General features: G+C 41.0%; 1 protein-coding gene across 6 annotated transcripts in view; it reads left to right on the forward strand.

The window, feature by feature from the left end:
- GRID1 (glutamate ionotropic receptor delta type subunit 1) overlaps positions 1-17,969 on the forward strand; it is a 721,020-nt gene that overhangs the window by 666,541 nt on the left and 36,510 nt on the right. For all 6 annotated transcript variants that reach the window (XM_079975593.1, XM_079975595.1, XM_079975594.1 and 3 more), the window contains exon 13: positions 9,757-9,952. In XM_079975593.1, coding sequence (XP_079831719.1) covers positions 9,757-9,952 — 196 coding nt within the window. The remainder of the gene's footprint in view (positions 1-9,756; positions 9,953-17,969) is intronic.

The following is a 17,969-nucleotide window of genomic DNA, read 5'->3' on the forward strand; positions in this document are numbered from 1 at the left end:
TTCCACACTTGCAAAAGTAAATGTCAATAAAAACTCCTGTTTGGATCTTGAATTTAAAGATGGCCCAGTGTTTTCCTGGTCTCCTCTTGGTTAATCACTTAGGCTGCAGTTACTGGTTGCATGCATTTCTGCAGCCAGGTTTTTATTTTATTTTAGAGGTCATGCCAAGCTGGCCTTTGACTCTCAGCCTAACCGAAACAAGGTATTCTACATTCCTCTGTTACCACCCGATTAACAATTAATTTCTCTTTTTGATCTGAATATATGGCTTGAATTCCTTTCCTAAATTTATCTCCGAAATTCATTTCTCCAATAAATTTTTTTCACAAATTCCCAAGAGACATTGTCAAAGGCTTTTTCAGCATCTATAAACATCAAAGCTGCTTGTTTTTCATTTCTCACTTCCCGGTATTCTATAATGTCAATAATATTTCTTATATTATCCTTCACTTGTCTGCCTGGAAGGAATCCTGCCTGATCTTGATGTATATAGTCGTTCAATACTAATTTCCTAACCGAAACAAGGAACCCACAAGGAAGCAGCACAAATTGCTCCCATGGGACAATTTTCCTCAACAGTGGTTGGAGGTAGACCAAGGCCTTGTGCGCTCCTGTCTCCAGCCCAGCCCTCCCAAGCTCCATTCCCTTGCTGAAAGAATGGAGACTCTTCAAGCAGTCAAGTAATTGGCTTGGAGATGAGTGTGTCTCTTGCTGTCTGCAGCCTCCTGCCTGGCATGTTTCCTCCGCTTCTGGGCAGGTGGGACAATGCAGGAGACATTTGGCTTTCTGATCTCAGGGCAGGGTGCCTGTGAAGGTCCTGACTCTGGTTTGGTGGTGTCAGGCTCAGTGATGAGAGTGTGGTCCTTCTTTTCAGACAATAGCACAGTGCAGCGACGGATGCAATGGCACTTTTCCCTCTCAGGCCATTGGGCTCGCTCTCACTTAGATAAATTGCCCCCCCCCACCTCACTGAACAACACTTTTTGTTGTTGTTGTTTAGTTGTTTAGTCGTGTCTGACTCTTTGTGACCCCATGGACCAGAGCATGCCAGGCACTTCTGTCTTCCACTGCCCCCCGCAGCTTGGTCAGACTCATGCTGGTAACCTCGAAAACACTATCCAACCATCTCGTCCTCTGTCGTCCCCTTCTCCTTGTGCCCTCCATCTTTCCCAACATCAGGGTCTTTTCCAGGGAGTTTTCTCTTCTCATGAGGTGGCCAAAGTATTGGAGCCTCAGCTTCAGGATCTGTCCTTCCAGTGAGCACTCAGGGCTAATTTCCTTAAGAATGGATGCGTTTGATCTTCTTGCAGTCCATGGGACTCTCAAGAGTCTCCTCCAGCACCATAATTCAAAAGCATCAATTCTGCGTAACACTGAACAACACTTTACTCGAAGGTTTCTTTTCCTTTCCTCTTTAAAATTCTAACCCAGAGTATCCTGCAGGGGACCTTTGTGAGGGGGTAACTAATAAGTTGGCGTCTCAGACAGGCAAGATGGTATATAACACAAATGGATTAAACTTAGGTTACTTCAGGCATATAGTATGATTACACTTTAATTTGTCCTCAGTTGTTTTGCATTATAAGTTTGGTTCCTTTAAACGGTGATACTTTCTTTCAGTTATCCACCCCTTTAACAATTCTGCTCCTGAGGTACCTTAAGTAATAGACCCAAGGGCTCGCCACACCCCCTCCTTTCACTGGGTTTGGGAGTTTCTTCTTTTCCTTAGAAGAATCTCTCCCCTCCAGACTAGATTTGAGTCCAAGTAAGATGTTCCTTTCCATCTCCTACTTCTCCTGGCTCAACCTCTGCCTCCAAGTAAAATTTTCAGTCTGTTCCTCCTACAGGACACCACACTCTGTCCTTCACAATACACTCAGAGTGGAAGTTGTTTTGTTTTCCAGAACCAACTCTTTCTCGCTTTCACTCTTTCTACCTCAACCTGTCTCCTAACCTGTTTCCCTACCTATCTCCAGACCTCTCCAGCCTCTATTCCAACACTTTCCCTCACTCTACCTCCCACTGTCTCTCAAAACCTCTCCTTCCTGGAAACTCCTGGAACCACAGCCAATCAGAGACTGCCGTTCATTAACCATTTTCCGGCAGGGAAAGAAAGAAAGAAAAAAAAACACTTTTTGATCCAACTGGTCCAGCAAAACCAACTTTTTTGTCACACACAGCAGCCTCAAATCTGAGCAGCTCACCCTCCTCCTCTGACTCGGAGCTTGAGGCCAAGGCCATAACACACTGCCAAAAAAAACCCCATTCATTTCCCTCAGGGGACCATATCATATATTACATATCACCTAAGAATACTTGGGTGTTGGGAAACATATTTACTACTAATGTTTAGATACTAGATGTGTGTGCCTTTCCTTCTCCCTCATTTCAGGAAAAGGTTGGCTTTCTTTCTTCAGAACAGTCATTTATCAGTATATTAGAAGAAAGGAAAATGTCAAACACTGCAAGTATGCCTGTTTTCTTGTACACGTGGGAAAAACCTAGTATATGACAGAGCCTACAGAGGCCTCAGTATTTGTCAACCTGCCTGACATTTGCTCTGAGCAGTTATAATATTGCCTAACATGACATCACAGCAAATGAGCCAGTGGCTACATTTGATGAACAGCTGGTTTTTAGCCTACTATATAAGCACCAGAAATTATAGTTTCGTTCATTTAATTCCACAGTATTATCTATTATTGTGAGATATGCTGATAACAGGCTGGGCAAAATGCAAAATATTATCGAAAGAGTTCCAGTCTAAACAGATTGCTTCAAGCAATGACATTTTTTATTTTTATTTTGCAATTGGATTCATTTTTATCTCTGCATTGGGAGCTTTGCTCTGATCACAATGACAAGCACCTTGCCACATGGCTAGCACTATAGAAATGATGGACAGTAATCGTGGTAATAATAATTATTACAAAGAACATTGCCTCTTGATACTCCACAGGCTTTGGTCTTCACGTTTAAAAACAGCCCCTTGATGGTTTGAGAGCTGAGTATTGGAGTAAATGGGGCATCCTATACATTGGCAGCTTCATTTTGCAAATATTGTGGATATTAAGGCTGTGGAATCTTCTTCCTGTTATAATATTAAAGCAGTAGGAGCACAAGATTTGGAGTTAAGAGTGCCAAGGAAAAGAAATAAAGCTCATGAATGGTCACAGCAGCTGGCTTTAAAGAATGAAACAAGCCTAAGCTCTGATGAGAATCTAAAATTCGATTAGAGCAAAAAAGATGATTTTCGGCAGTAATGGAAGGTTTATTGGTTGGTACTTGAGCTAACAGGGATTAGGTCTCAAAGGGCAAAACGAAAGGATATGAGAAAGTGCTAAGGAGATTTCATTGCATACCTCTTAATTCATCAGCTGCAGTTTATATTGTGCCAGCTTCATTTAAGGGTGCTACACATCTGTCTAGTATTTCATGTACAAATCTTTGGGTATGTTGTTTGCCCAGGAGGCAATTTCAGCACTGCTTCATGTAACTTAGAGAAGGCTTTGTGCAACCTATGAAAGTAGTGCTCAGAGAGTACTGCCTACAGCAGTGATGGCCAAACTTGGCCCTCCAGCTGTTTTGGGACTACAACTCCTATGATCCCTACCTAACAGGACCAGTGGTCAGGGATGATGGGAGTTGTAGTCCCCAAACAGCTGGAGGGCCAAGTTTGGCCATCACTGCTGTAGGCAATACTCTCTGAGCACTATTTTCATAGATTGCACAAAGCCTTCTCTAATTGGAGGACCACAAAATACCACACCACTCATTCCTAGTCTTACCTGCCCAACCTGCTCCCTCTGCCAACTGTATTGTGTGACTCCACCAAGCTAACTAAAGCACACCCATCATGCATTGTGCCCTGCCAAGGGGTTGAAAGACACATCCCTTCTGCAGCTTCAGGCAGGTAGCAAGCACCTCTACTGGGCCAGCATTGAGAGCTGGTGGACTTAATGTGACTTAGTTGGTCCCATCCCTTGGGAGCCTGCGATACTGAAGAATGAATGGAGATGTGCCTTCCATCATGAATAATATGTTAGATCCCAAGACAGAAGTAGAAACTGATGAAAGACTCGCCTCCTACACTAATAACTTAGGATAACTTAGGATAATACTTAAGTCCAGAAGAAAAGGTGAATTTGGGATGCCAAGGCAATTTTGGACATCATCACCAGCCATTCACAAATGTTCAGCAACTAGAGACTGATGCTATTTGCGAGCTTTAGTTAAAGCTGCTTAAGGGCTTAAAATGATAGAAGTCCTTAAAGCAACTTAAACCACTTTAAATGTTTCAATCAGCTTAAGGGCTTCAAGAGTTTTGTTGTGGTAGCTGGAGGGTGTTCTGCTGGAAAGGAGTTTCAAGAGAAACTCAACAGCGCCTTGTGTTTGGAGGGCTGAGGGGTTAATAGTTGTGGGGATGGGTGAAATGGAAAAAACAGAAGTATAGGAAATGAGAACAGGAAGACAGACATATATTTTTCTCTTTGTACTATGAAGAGAGAGGGGGAACATTGAAAGATATACACTTATTAGGCCATATCTCTATTTAATGATTAGCAGAATAAATCGGCTGAAATACTTGCAAGAAATCCATGTGCTCTTATTGTTCCACTTAATGAAGATACATTTTGTAGTGATCTTCTTATACATCTGATTCCACAGAAATAACCTAGTCCATAAATAATGTAACTTAAGATAAGGGAGTGAGCAATGAGTGATGAAAATTAATTTTTCAGTAGATATAAAAAATCATGATGCTCACGGCCAGTTTAGAGAGAAGATGGACTGGATATTCAGTTAATGATCCTCTTCGTTTTATATTTTTAATTTTAATTCTGCCATTCCTGTGTTGGTTTGCTGGTCTAATGGATGCTGTTGTGTTAGTTGTTGATATTTTAGATATTGATTTTATTTTATTTTTTGCTATTTAAAAATTGTTTTATATTGGTTGTCAGCTGCCTTGAGAAAACTGTATTTTGAAAGATGGGATGGAAATCTCTGAAATGAATGAAAAATATATTCCTTAATTTTTACTAGTGGAATGGTGTATATTTTCTCCCCTGATAGCTCAAAATTTCAAAATGATTCCCCCTTCCTGTTTCTTCGACAATTGTTGTCAGTAGAAGACCTTAACTGGCTCTTGTCAAGAACTCTCAGCATCCTATGAAGTAACTATAAAGTTATTTAACTAATAATAAATTTGGGGTAGTTACTCCAGATCAAAAATTATTTTGAAATGAATGAGTGAGGAAGAATTTCAAGACACCAGTTCCTTAATTTCTTAAAAGAATAGTAAATCTCCAGGACTGGATAGGTTTGGTGTAGAATATTATAAACACTTTTCAGAAAATCTTACTCCACACTTACTGGAGTTATTTAACAATGTTATTTTCAAGAGAATAGATCCTAGGAACCTGGAGGCAAACAAAATTAAATCTAATTTCTAAACCAAACAAATATACTAAGCAGCTTGATTCCCAGTGGCCATTCATATTATTTAATATAGATTATAAGATTGTTTTTTTTACTACAATTCAAGTAAATAGACTAAAGATGAGTAAACCTCATTATACTGACCTGGACCAGTCTAGTTTTCTAATGCATAGCTTCCAGCAGACCCCATCAGTATTTGCCTGAATGTTATTTTTTATTGCAAACAAGAAAAACTACGGTATTTTTAAAGCCTTTGTTTGTGTAGAAAATACTTTTCTTTGGCAAGTAATTTCAAATATGAAACTTGGACTAAAATTAATTAAACTTATTTACCATCACTATACATCTAATATTAGGAAAAAATGGCTATGATTCCAAATTTCTAAAGATTATCTAGAGTTACTAAGGATGAATGCCACTTCTCCCCTTTACTATTTGTTCTTGCTTTGCCAGTAGCATTAAGAGCTAACATTAATATCAAAGGACCTATCACAAAAGGGGCTAAATAAATAAATAAAAGTCTATAGTGCTGTCCTTTTTATTATTATTATTTATTGAATTTATATACCACTGTTCATTATAAGACCACAAGGTGGTTTATAACATACAACACAAATGTCATTAAATAACATAGTATCTGTATAACATAAATATTAAGACAATGATATAAATACAGGTATAATAATAAATTTACATAGCCCTATAGAGAGTCCAACAATGGCAAATGCATTTTTTTTAAAAAAGGGGGTAGGAGAAAATCAGCAGCAGGGTATCTGATATACTGAACAGTGTAGAAATACAAAATCTTCTCTCAAAGTTTTTTTCTTAATCCTAGGCACCCACAGGAAATGGGAGACCCCCCACAAGCTTCAGCTGGTAGCTTTGCTTTTCCCTCCCAGTCACTCATGCGTTTACAGATGACATGGTTATATACCGTATTTTTCGCTCCATAAGACGCACCTGACCATAAGACGCACCTAGTTTTTAGAGGAGTAAAACAAGAAAAACAATATTTTGCGCAGAGTGTGTCAGTGGCTCTTGTTCTGCTTGCTTTACAGCGAGTGGCAGACGGGAGCCATGGCTCCGGCTGCAGAGGCATCCCTCAACTCGCGACTGCAGCGGCAGCCGAGGGATCCCTCTGCTGTCCAGTGCATTCGTTCCATAAGAAGCACAGACATTTCCCCTTACTTTTTAGGAGGAAAAAAGTGTGTCTTATGGAGCGAAAAATACGGTATGCTTCCTGGCCCACTCATTGCAGCTCCTTCTTTAAAAACAAGAATGGGGAAAGTAACAGAAAGTAGCAGGTTTACAAATGAATTATAGTAAATCTAATATAGTTAAGAACATCCCTCCTAAAATACAAAGTAACATAAAACAAGAATTAAAAGTACCCATTAGTCCAAAACAATTTTGGTACTTAGGGGTTAGTATACCCCCAAATCAAAACAAGCTTTATCAAGCCAATTGGCTCTACCCCAAATAAAGAAAATGGGAAAAGGTGTTAAAAGTTGACAAAACAATCTCTCAGTTTTAGGGAAAATAACAGCAACTAAAATGCATTCTTTTTTGAGAATGCTATATCATTTTCAGGAGTTACCAGTTTTCAATAAAGCCTATTATGGGCAAAAGATAACAGAATGCTATTTGGGGCAAGGGAGAGATCACAAACAAACAAAGAATTATCTATATGAACCAGTCTCTAAATGATATCTCTTAGTTTGCGCTATAGGGGGATAGATGATTTAATATTGGCAGGAGGATGCAAGTGACCTGTTTTGTTTTGTTTTCGCTCTGCTACTTGGTAAAGGAGATGTTAGGTCGGTGGTGCTCTATGATTAATAATGATCACCCAATGTGATCATTTTTAAAAGCCCTTTCAAGTCGACACAACTGAGAGTTATCAAGTGACAAGCGATCAAATGATGTACAACTATGAGTGATCCAATCTCTCGTTGGAAAACACTTTGCGGGGGAGGGGAATCTTAATTTACCAGCCAGATGAAGATGGTTGAAACGTTCCCTCTTGGTCTGGCTGCTAAAAAAACCCATGAATAAATATTAATAAAGGGAAGGAAATTACCATTTCAAATATGCTGGATGAAAGTGATAGCTCTGGTGTTCTGTGGCAGTTATATATTAATTTAGCAGTGGCTGTCACAGCAATAATTCAGAGCACTTTCATATTTAGGTTCAGCTGCGTAATTCATTTTGATCTCCCACATTCATCAAAGCATTGTTTTTGTTTATGTTGATATCGTGAAGCACAGAGAGAAGAGTGCGGAAGAGGAGATTCACCCTCTGAAAGCATCTCTACCCCATATGCCTGTTACAGCAAGATGCTGTTTTGCTCTAATTGTATGTAATTAATGAACAATAATCAGAAAGATGTCTTCACTGTGCAATCATGATTTAGTTTTATTTTCTCCTATCATGTATAATTCATTAATCTCAGTACGCATTGTAAAGGTAAAGGTAAAGGTACCCCTGCCCGTACGGGCCAGTCTTGACAGACTCTGGGGTTGTGCGCCCATCTCACTTAAGAGGCCAGGGGCCAGCGCTGTCCGGAGACACTTCTGGGTCACGTGGCCGTTTACCTTCCCGCTGGTAAGCGGTCCCTATTTATCTACTTGTACCCGGAGGTGCTTTTGAACTGCTAGGTTGGCAGGCGCTGGGACCGAGCAGCGGGAGCGCACCCCGCCGCAGGGATTCGAACCGCCGACCTTTCGATCGGCAAGTGCTAATGCTGAGTGCAGAAGACAGCGTTTAGTAACTACTGTTTAAGCTCAGCATGCCTCTGAAGAATTTCTTCAGCACATTTCCAGTGTATTCCCTTACCATTCATTAAGTACTACTCATTAAGTACCTGCATTTGTAAATGCAAAGGCGGCCAGCTCAATCTCAGTTCCAGATAAGATGCCTCGAGACTGGCAGAATATATTGTCAAAGTGAGTTAATCAGGTGCTACAAAAAGCGAAGACTCAATTGGCTGCTAAAGGCGGGTCAGAGAATGGAAGTCTAGGAATGACAAATACCAGTAACAGGGCCACCCCTCTGGGAACTCATTAACTTTGAAAGAGAACCATAGGGAAGGTAAACTGATTAAGAGATATCTGTTGATAGCTGAGATATGTGTCTCCATTGAGCACTCTGATATATGTAAAACAATACATATCTTTCAGCATCAGCTGATGATGAAGTGGAAGAAAGACTTGTGCAAAATTAACCAGTTGCAGTAGAAGAGAGAATACTAGCTAAAACAAAATGTGAATGTCTGCACAGATTGAAGCACATTTATACATCCCTAGCTGGAAGTTCATTTTACTCACGAGTAGTATACCACAGGGTAGTGGGAATCCCACTCTAGTTGACAAATAAGTGGGTGGTGGTAAGGATACAGTGTAATTAATAGGACCAGACACCTACTGCTAGTGGGCTACCTTTACTGGATTGGCACCATCCACCACAATCACCTTTTGCTACACTGATGTGGATGAAGAAAAACGGAATGCAGAATTATGGAGAGGGGGGAATCATCACGGAATCATAGTTTAGAAATATGATGGTCTTATGTTGTTGTATTTATCAGCAGCAACGAAGGCTTACTTGTGGTTACTCATACTGGGATGTATGTATTGAAGTTTTTGAGAAATAACAGGTTTTATCCAGCTGGTGTCCTTGCACAAGTGAAAATGCTTTTGATCAACTGGAAGGGATCCTTTAACAAGGGGAGGGGTGTAACCCTCTTAAAAAAACAGTTTCAGGAGACACAGGGCCCTGTAGGGAAGAGGGGGAGATGCAAAAAAAACCTCCCTCCTCTTCCATTTTCAGACATCTCAGCTGGAGCAATGGTACTAAGAGGACGGATTCTAGTCTTGCCTAATGGAATTAACAATTATTAGAAGATGTTTTCCTTAAATTGACAGTCAAATAATCAGTATAGATGCATTTCTGCAATGCACACATGTTCTATGACTACAGTTATAGGATTTTCTTCCTTCTGCAAGATCTATTGTGTTATTCGTCATGTTAGATTTTTAGGGGAAATACTGAATTTCAGGCTAAAAAATCTTAAAACCTCCAGTCCCATGAAAGGAGCCATAGGGTTGCTTGTTCTTCACATCCTCCCCTCTCCCCCAACTCTGCTGCCATGATCAATCTTGTTTTCCTTTTCCAAGCTGCTTTTAAGTTCCTAAAACAACCAGGAGATCAAAGAAGTGCAGTTTGACCCAAGACATCTTTTGCTTCCTTCAGATTGAGAAATGAAATATTTATGTTGCCCCGCATTCCACAAACATTTGAACTCTTCTTCCATTTCAGAACATTCCAGGATCTTTCCAAACAAATGGATGTATCTTATGGTACTGTCCGGGATTCTGCGGTTTATGAATACTTCAAAGCAAAAGGAACAAACCCTCTGGAGCAAGACAGCACTTTTGCTGAGTTGTGGAAGACTATCAGCAAGAATAATGGAGCTGATAACTGTGTGGCAAATCCCTCTGAAGGCATCCGGAAGGTAAGAATGTGGACATCACTAATTTACCTCTAGGAGGTTTGTGTTTAATATTTTCATTGAGGATAAATCCGTTTGCTGTTCCGTAAAAGCAATGAACTGGCATTAATAATTTTTAAACAGATTCAAAAAGAAACCATCTAAACCGCAGTGATTACATTGCCATTTATTCTTCCCAAGAAAGCTGCAAATCTGTTTGGAACAAGATTGGTGTGATTTTTTTGTATTCTCTCCTCACCCCACCCCCTTCTGAACTGAAGCTTGCACTTAGGTGACAATCAAAATCATATTGCCTTTGATGAACCCACAGCAGGAGTCCAGGCTGAATGGCTATTGTTCTAATCCATTAAAACTTTCATTACATCCCTTGTATTGTGAATTTCTGATTCCTACCGTTTTCTTTCATATCAGTGAGGGTGTTAGTCCTTGTCATTTTATGTACTGAGTCAGTTGCTAAGCCAGTGGTTTACATTCAAGGTCTGGTATAAACTTGTGCTTGGAATTTTGGTGTAGAGATTTGCATCCCACCAAATATAGCTTCACAGAACCTCTGTGTGTGGAAATAATTGGGTGGATGCTCAGCTAAGTTCCAGCTGCCAACTGACAGTTTTTCTGGGGGCAAGACAAAGACAGCCCCTTTCCATTTTTGTGCGTGGGGTGTTGGATCTGTCCTGGTTCATCTGTTCTCCCCACAGAGCTTGCTACACAGCATTCTGGAGAGAAGAGGTTCCTTTTGCTCAGTTCTTTGCTTTTTAAAACAGGATTCACTTTGCTGAGCTGCAGCTTGGAAGATGAACATACTATGGGTTTGGCTACACCTAGCTGGTACTCAGCTGAGCAATGCAGCTGCCACGTCAGAACTGTTTTTGTTTTTTTTTTAATTTTAAAAATATGCTGCGCAGTAAGGGAATAAGAGGCTAATTGCCCTGAGACCTGCGGACATAGGGCAATATACAAATTTAAGTCATTATCATTATCATCGTGGGACCAGGGCTTTGACTGGCCTGCTCACTCTACTCCCAACCTATGCAGAACATGGTGTAGCAAGGATTGCACATCTTCACTGATACCATAGTATGTATTTGGATGTGTATCTCAACTCCTGTCTTGGTGCATATTGTTTCATGCAACTGGGTTTGCAGTTAGGCCACATTGTATAGCTGCTTCAGGTGTCCAACTTCCAAGTCAAATGTCATTATGCATTCTCCCACCCATACAACTTTTGTTGGTTTTGGAGATGTAATTCCATTCAGTCATGCATTCCTTCCCCCATAGATTGGTTAGATTGGTCTCAACTAGGGCCAGGGCCTTTTCAGTACTGGCCCTGAATTGATGGAACGCTCAGTCACAAGATACTAGGGCCCTACGGGACTTGACATCTTTCCACAGGGCCTGCAAGACAGAGCTGTTCCACCTGGCCTTTGGATTGCACTCAGTCTGACCCTTATGTTTCCTTCCCCTTATGGTTTTGATCTATGGGCTACTATTAAAATGAGGCTGCATTTTAAATTGTATTTTAACCTGTATTTTAAATTGGTTTTCCCCCTTTCTCCCCCCCCCCTTATGTTTTTATTGTGATTTTACTGAGCCACCGTGAGCTCGGCTTTGGTCGGGGGGGAGTATAAATAAATTGTTGTTGTTATTATTATTATTATTATTATTATTATTATTATTACTCCTCTACCATATACGCTCACATAATTTTAAATGCCTTAAAAACCTTGTTGCTGTTGCCAGATTCAGGTGGCAGTTATTGGGTTCAACGATCAGAGGTGACTGGAAACCTCATACTGAACCCTGTACTCTTGTTGCATTATTTATTTTGTCTATATGCCACAAGGCAAAGGGATGTGTTCAGACTAGAGCAACAATAGAGAAACCATCTGACTCCTAGCCGTGTGGCAACTTGGAGACCCTTGTTATATGTGTACTTCCTAATTTCTCCTGTGCCATATATATAAGTATGAATGGAGGGTAGACGCCATTGGAAGAGTACTTGGTAGAACTAGACAACAAATGCAGGGAATGTGGCACAAGTGCAAAACAGTGAAAACATCTTAGCTGTACCATGGCATCGCTCTTCCCTTGTGCTAATGTCTCTTCTGCTAAAATTTCAGAAATTTTCTGGAAATACTCCCCCCTCAAGCAATTTAATTTAACCTCTAGCACCGCATGCTATGAGAGCAAAAATTCTGCAGAAATCAACAGGACAAAGAAATGCAACCTAACGCTGCCTTTCTCTCCCCCGCCTCACCTCCTCTCGAAAGCCTGATTGTCACATTCATTTTTTGATGTTGAAAAGTTGCTACAATGTGACTTTCACCTTTTATTTCCATGTGATAATCTCTCCTGAATGTGCCCCCAACTTGCTGAGATCAGAGATTTGCCATGTCTTTGGGAAGCCACGGAAAGCTGTCATTCTGCGGGGCACAGCAAAGCGCAGAGCTCCTCACACTGTGTGCCTTCAAAAGAAATTTCTCCACATGAAAATCACAGGCAAAAGTCACATTGTAGGGAATTTACCATATCAAGGGTGAGTGTGAGAACTAAAGCACGCTCCGTGATTATATTGCATTAATGTAGACTCACCAAAAAGAAAGGAAAAATGCAATTTGTGTATAAGGTTTAGATTCCAGTGTGGATGCTTCTACTCAAAATGCAGGTAGATGGTAGGCAATATAAAGCTCTCTAAGTTTTTCCTTTCCTCTGTTTTCTTGCTTTCAGTATCCGTAGGCATTATGCTCCGCATAATTATAGGAGCAGTGAGATTATTTAGTTTAAGGAGAAAGCCCTTAACATTTGCCTGACAGCTATGCAGAGCTGGTGTCAGAGGTCAGCATTGCTAGGCATTGAATTATCATCATCATCATCATCATCATCATCATCATCATCATCACTACTATTCCCATTGCCTGTCCCTAGAATCTACTGGTCCTGTTGCTTCTCCTTGCTGTTCAGGGCTGTTCACTTTCAGTGTGAGCAAGGAAGAAAAGAAGCAATGAGAACACAAGAAAAGCCTGCAGGATCAGGCCAATGGTCTATCTAGTCTGGCAAGGTGTTCTCACAGTGGTCAGCAAGGTTCCTGCAAGAAGCCCAGAAGAGGACTCTCCTTTCCCGCAGTTACCAGCAACTGTAATCAGGAATAGTAATCTCAGTATGACTTGCCCTCTTGCTCTCTCTGGCAGGTGGTTTCATATTGGCACTGGGGGGAAGGCGAGTAAATTGGCAGCAGTAACACCAGCAAGGGAGACAAGATGGGCCTATTCAGAGAGGGCAGCCCGCTGAAAACATCTTGCCCAAAAGACCCCCAAAACTTGAGATTTCCACTGCTGCTTTCCTTCATAACTCCCAAATGCCATAGAGAAATTTAAGAAATGGAATCCATACTGCACAACTTGGAGTGTCCTGAAGTGTTTGAACAAGAGAAGCCCTCAAGAAATTATCTTTCATTCATATTCTCCCCCTCCACACACACAGACAGAGCGCACTTGGGACTTGTTCTTTGATGAAGTTGTCAAAATTGTTAGGCTCCTTCCAAAATACAGAGAAGTTTTGAAATTTCACGTATCATCCTCTAACACATCTTGCTTACTAAAAAATTCTGTGAATTGAACACACTTACTTCCCGCTCGACCAGATTTCGGTCCCTAGCCCAGCTGTGGTTGCACTGCAACTCCCATCATCCCTGACTACTGGTCCTGCTAGCTAGGGTGATGGGAGTTGTAGTCCAACAACAGATGGGAACCCAAGTTTGAGAAACACTGGATCATTAAATCCTCTGAATTAGTCAGTTGTTTGTCCCATGTACCAAAGGTAAATGTTGGCATCACTTTTCACTTCAGGCTTTTCCTCTAAATACGAATGGGCAGAAATTACATCAGTGACTAACACTTTTTTCATTTTTATGGGGGGGGGGAATGATGAAAAGTCAAAACCCAGACCATCTATTTATGTTGTTTAAAAGATTTTGATGGGCAGAAAACAGAGGTAAATATCTGACACATCCCAGAAGTACTGCCATTCTTCTAGAGCCCTGTGACTTCAGTTGTGTTTGAGCAGCTATATCGATCTAACATCAGGGATTTTAAAAATGTAATACCCCCTAGGCAATCATTCCCAGTCTTATCCATCACACATCTCACTCCATCCATGATAATGCTTCTCTGTGCTATAGCTGTTGTTGTCCTATTGGAAAATATATATCTATTTTTACAGTAAGAGACTTTTGCAAGATCAGCTTATTTCAATTTTTTAAAATGGGATATACAACAGTAGCACATTTAACATTTCTTTCACCTTTTTGTCACTTTTCCATAAACATCAGTTTAGATAGAGTGAACACTCACACAACGGGGTGGGGTGGGGTGGGGGTGGGAATCAATAAAAGTTGAACAAAGAAACAAACGGCTGGGCAATGAGCCATCACCAGCGTTGTACTAAGATACCTCTCAAGTCACTTACTACTTCTCATGAAATCTCTATTGAAGTGACCCTTCGTTCATTTCTTCATCCCCCCATAATTGGGCACAACCCCCCCCCCCATTGAGTCTAAAGATGTACCAACCTGCCTTAGAGAAATTTAAATAGTTTTATCAGAACTGTTTTGCTTTCTCTCAATATCTCTTAGATCTGATTAACTTCAAATTTTGCTTTGAAATATGGGCAACAACCTGGGGAGAAGTGAGCCCACTGAAACCTCTTTTGGCTTTCCTGGACCTTTCTCTGCTGTTTTGCCTGCAGAACACCGTAAATCCCATTCGCTTTGGGCAAAACGCAGTGGCAACCGTAGTCTCCTCCCTGTTCGGAAATGGGAAATAACTCCAGTGTACTAGACTAGATGCTGCAGCGACTCAAAGTCTAGCGTTCCTTATCTTGTGGTAATCATTTGCTGGCTGTCAGACAGGGAACGGCATGTGATTGGAGCCATGAGCTTATGTGGAGAAATCTTCCCCAGTGAGTGAAGGAGGAGCACATGACACATCACATGTCAGTTAAATCAAATTGAGATGCACATCCTTCACATGTCATAGCCCTGAAGTGGAAGGCTTTGTCCTTGGGTTCTGCTTGGGAGAGTGAGTATGTAATGTATGTCTTGTGCTACTGAACGTGTTCTGCATCACGAATTTGATTCTTGCACCATTGAACTTGGTTAGAAACTTCCATTGACTTTAATGAGCTTTAGATCATGCCCTGATACTCACATGCCCCCTGATTAGTTCACTTGCTGTCTGCTTTGCCATCTTCAGCCTAGGGGTATTGTTTTAATTAGCTGTGGTCTTTCTGGGTCAGGTGCATTAGTTTCAGACTTTTCAGCTCATTTTCTCATTACTGAACCCTTGGTGTGTGTGGGTTTTTTTTGCCTCTGAAGCTACCGAAATAGGAGAAAGAATGAAGCTGGCTTTGCTCGAATGTCCTGCACTGCAAAAGCCATGCAGAAGCAGTATAATGCACATCTGCTTAGGAACCTTATGGAAAAGATCTAGATTACACGCTGCCTTAAGGTGCAAAAATGTCACTGACAGCTCATACATATACCCCAAAATGGCTAAAAGCTATAAGTGTATGGAATCAGGGTTTTGCATGTGTTGCCCTAGCTAAACAGGAACTTTTGTTTTTGATTCCTCAGTCCTATTCTTCAAGGACTGAATATATCCGTCCCCCACCCCTTTCGTGGCAAACAGCTGGTAATAGGATTACAGTTGCTTTTACAGAACGGCACACATGCAGCCTCAGATGCTATGTATACCCTTTGTTGGGTGCAAAGAGTTCAGCTGCAATCTTCATATGCATATGTCACCATTTAACATCCATCTATTATGTCGGATGCTGAATGCATGCATAAGAATATAAAGATACATATTTTATAACCTAATGCATAAACATCCATTTATTATGGATAGATTTATTTAACATTCATGTTTCAATGTCACACGGGCAAACTGGTTGAATACTGGTTGGGATTCCCTGTAGAACTAGAAAGTTATTTAAATGTATATTATAATATTGTCAAATTAAGTCTGATTCTTAATTTTCTGGCACAAATGGCATTTTAAAATTGCATAACTCGGTCTGCTTAGCCCCAAAGCTTGAACGGCAATGTAGTTCCATTCTAATACTTGGCTGACTTAGGTGCCCTATGATTAAACCCTGGCATAAGCCAGGCTTAATGTTTAATAACATTTTCAAATAAAATATAATGCTCATATTATATTTTCTTCATGGCTCACTGAGTGCTTTGGTTAAAACAGAGAAGTTGTTTGTGTCAAATACAATGCCTAGACATTATATATATTTTCAAACATAAATTAACATTAGCAAATGGAAGCAACAGGGGAAATGTTTCCATGGATGGAAACCTGACATGCCATTGGACTTCAGTGGAGACTAATCTGAAATGTTAACTATAAAAAGCAAGATTTATTATATTTTCATTCGACTAAGCTGCTTGCAATGAACTGCCATTTTCTTAAAGGTATGGGAAGGCAGTAAAGACCTAAAAGTTGTCGTACGAATCCAATCCCCACACTTTACCTGTTAATTGGACACAAGACAGCCATCAGTGTGAAAAGGCATTCATATTAGAAAAGTAAATATCTGCCAAAAAAGAAAAAAAAAATCATGCACAGACAAATGGGAAGGAAGCACCTTTCATGCCGTTTCTACCAGGGAGTTTTGAAAGTACATCGGATAATAGAAGGAAAAGGCATGAAATGCCACCTTATAAAATAAAATAAAATTACTTGACAATGAGAAATGAAGAAAAATTCCACACTCATCTCAGTGACAGTTTGCAGGACTGGCCAAAGGTGTTTTGCTTCGTGCTCCTATGACACATGCAGAAGTCGACTAGCTCAGCAGTTCAATCTTTCTTCCATTTAGGAGATAGGACAGCATCTTCCACCATAGCTGAAGGCAGCGGTTATGGGGCACACTTCGCTTTGTCCTCAGGTCCACTCCCTACTTCCAGAATCTGCCACCTGACGCAGTTGCCTCATTCTGCCTAATCACAAGACTGACCTAAACAGTTTGCACATTATCGCTAATTCATGTGCTTTCTATTGTCCTTTTAAAATATCACTGTTGTTCCGATGTCATAATCCACTACTTTATCTCTCAGGCTCATAATATTCAGTTTCCTTAGCAGTTTTGTGAAATGAACTTTACAAAATATGGTTTTGGAAGCTTTAGGTAAATTTGAGCAACATGTTCTTGTTTTTTCAGGTAATCTGGGGCAGGTGGCGCTGTGGGTTAAAGCCTCAGCGCCTAGGGCTTGCCGATCGAAAGGTCGGCGGTTCGAATCCCTGCGGCGGGGTGCGCTCCCGCTGCTCGGTCCCAGCGCCTGCCAACCTAGCAGTTCGAAAGCACCTCCGGGTGCAAGTAGATAAATAGGGACCGCTTACCAGCGGGAAGGTAAACGGTGTTTCCGTGTGCGGCTCTGGCTCTGGCTCTGGCTCTGGCCAGAGCAGCTTCGTCACGCTGGCCACGTGACCCGGAAGTGTCTCCGGACAGCGCTGGCCCCTGGCCTCTTAAGTGAGATGGGCGCACAACCCCAGAGTCTAGCAAGACTGGCCCGTACGGGCAGGGGTACCTTTACCTTTACCTTTAGCAGGTTTAAAAGGTTTTGCCTCATTGTATAAGCCTTGCAACTTCAAGTTTGCCTTGGTAGGTGCTTTAGAGTTTGTTTGGTTGTCTGAATCGTTTTACTATAGCAGAGGGTAGAGTTCCCTCCACAACCCAGTGCAGTTTTTAGGGTGGGCATACAGGTGAAGCCCGCAGATATACTGAGGAACACCTTTAGAGAGAATAGAGCTGATGTTTTGTATTGAAAAAGGACGTAAGCATATGTGAGCCACAAGGTTCCTAATTTAAATACTGCTTTAATCAGATGCTCACTAGGGAAGTCTTAGGCAAGCCACTACCTTTTAGCCTTGGCTCCCCATCTGCAATACAGAGGTAATAACAAGGTTGTTATAGGAATTACAGACTTAATCTATGGGGAAATATTCTATATAATTGCTAT

Source organism: Podarcis cretensis (assembly GCF_951804945.1).
Source record: "Podarcis cretensis genome assembly, chromosome: 5".
Lineage (NCBI taxonomy): Eukaryota > Metazoa > Chordata > Lepidosauria > Squamata > Lacertidae > Podarcis > Podarcis cretensis.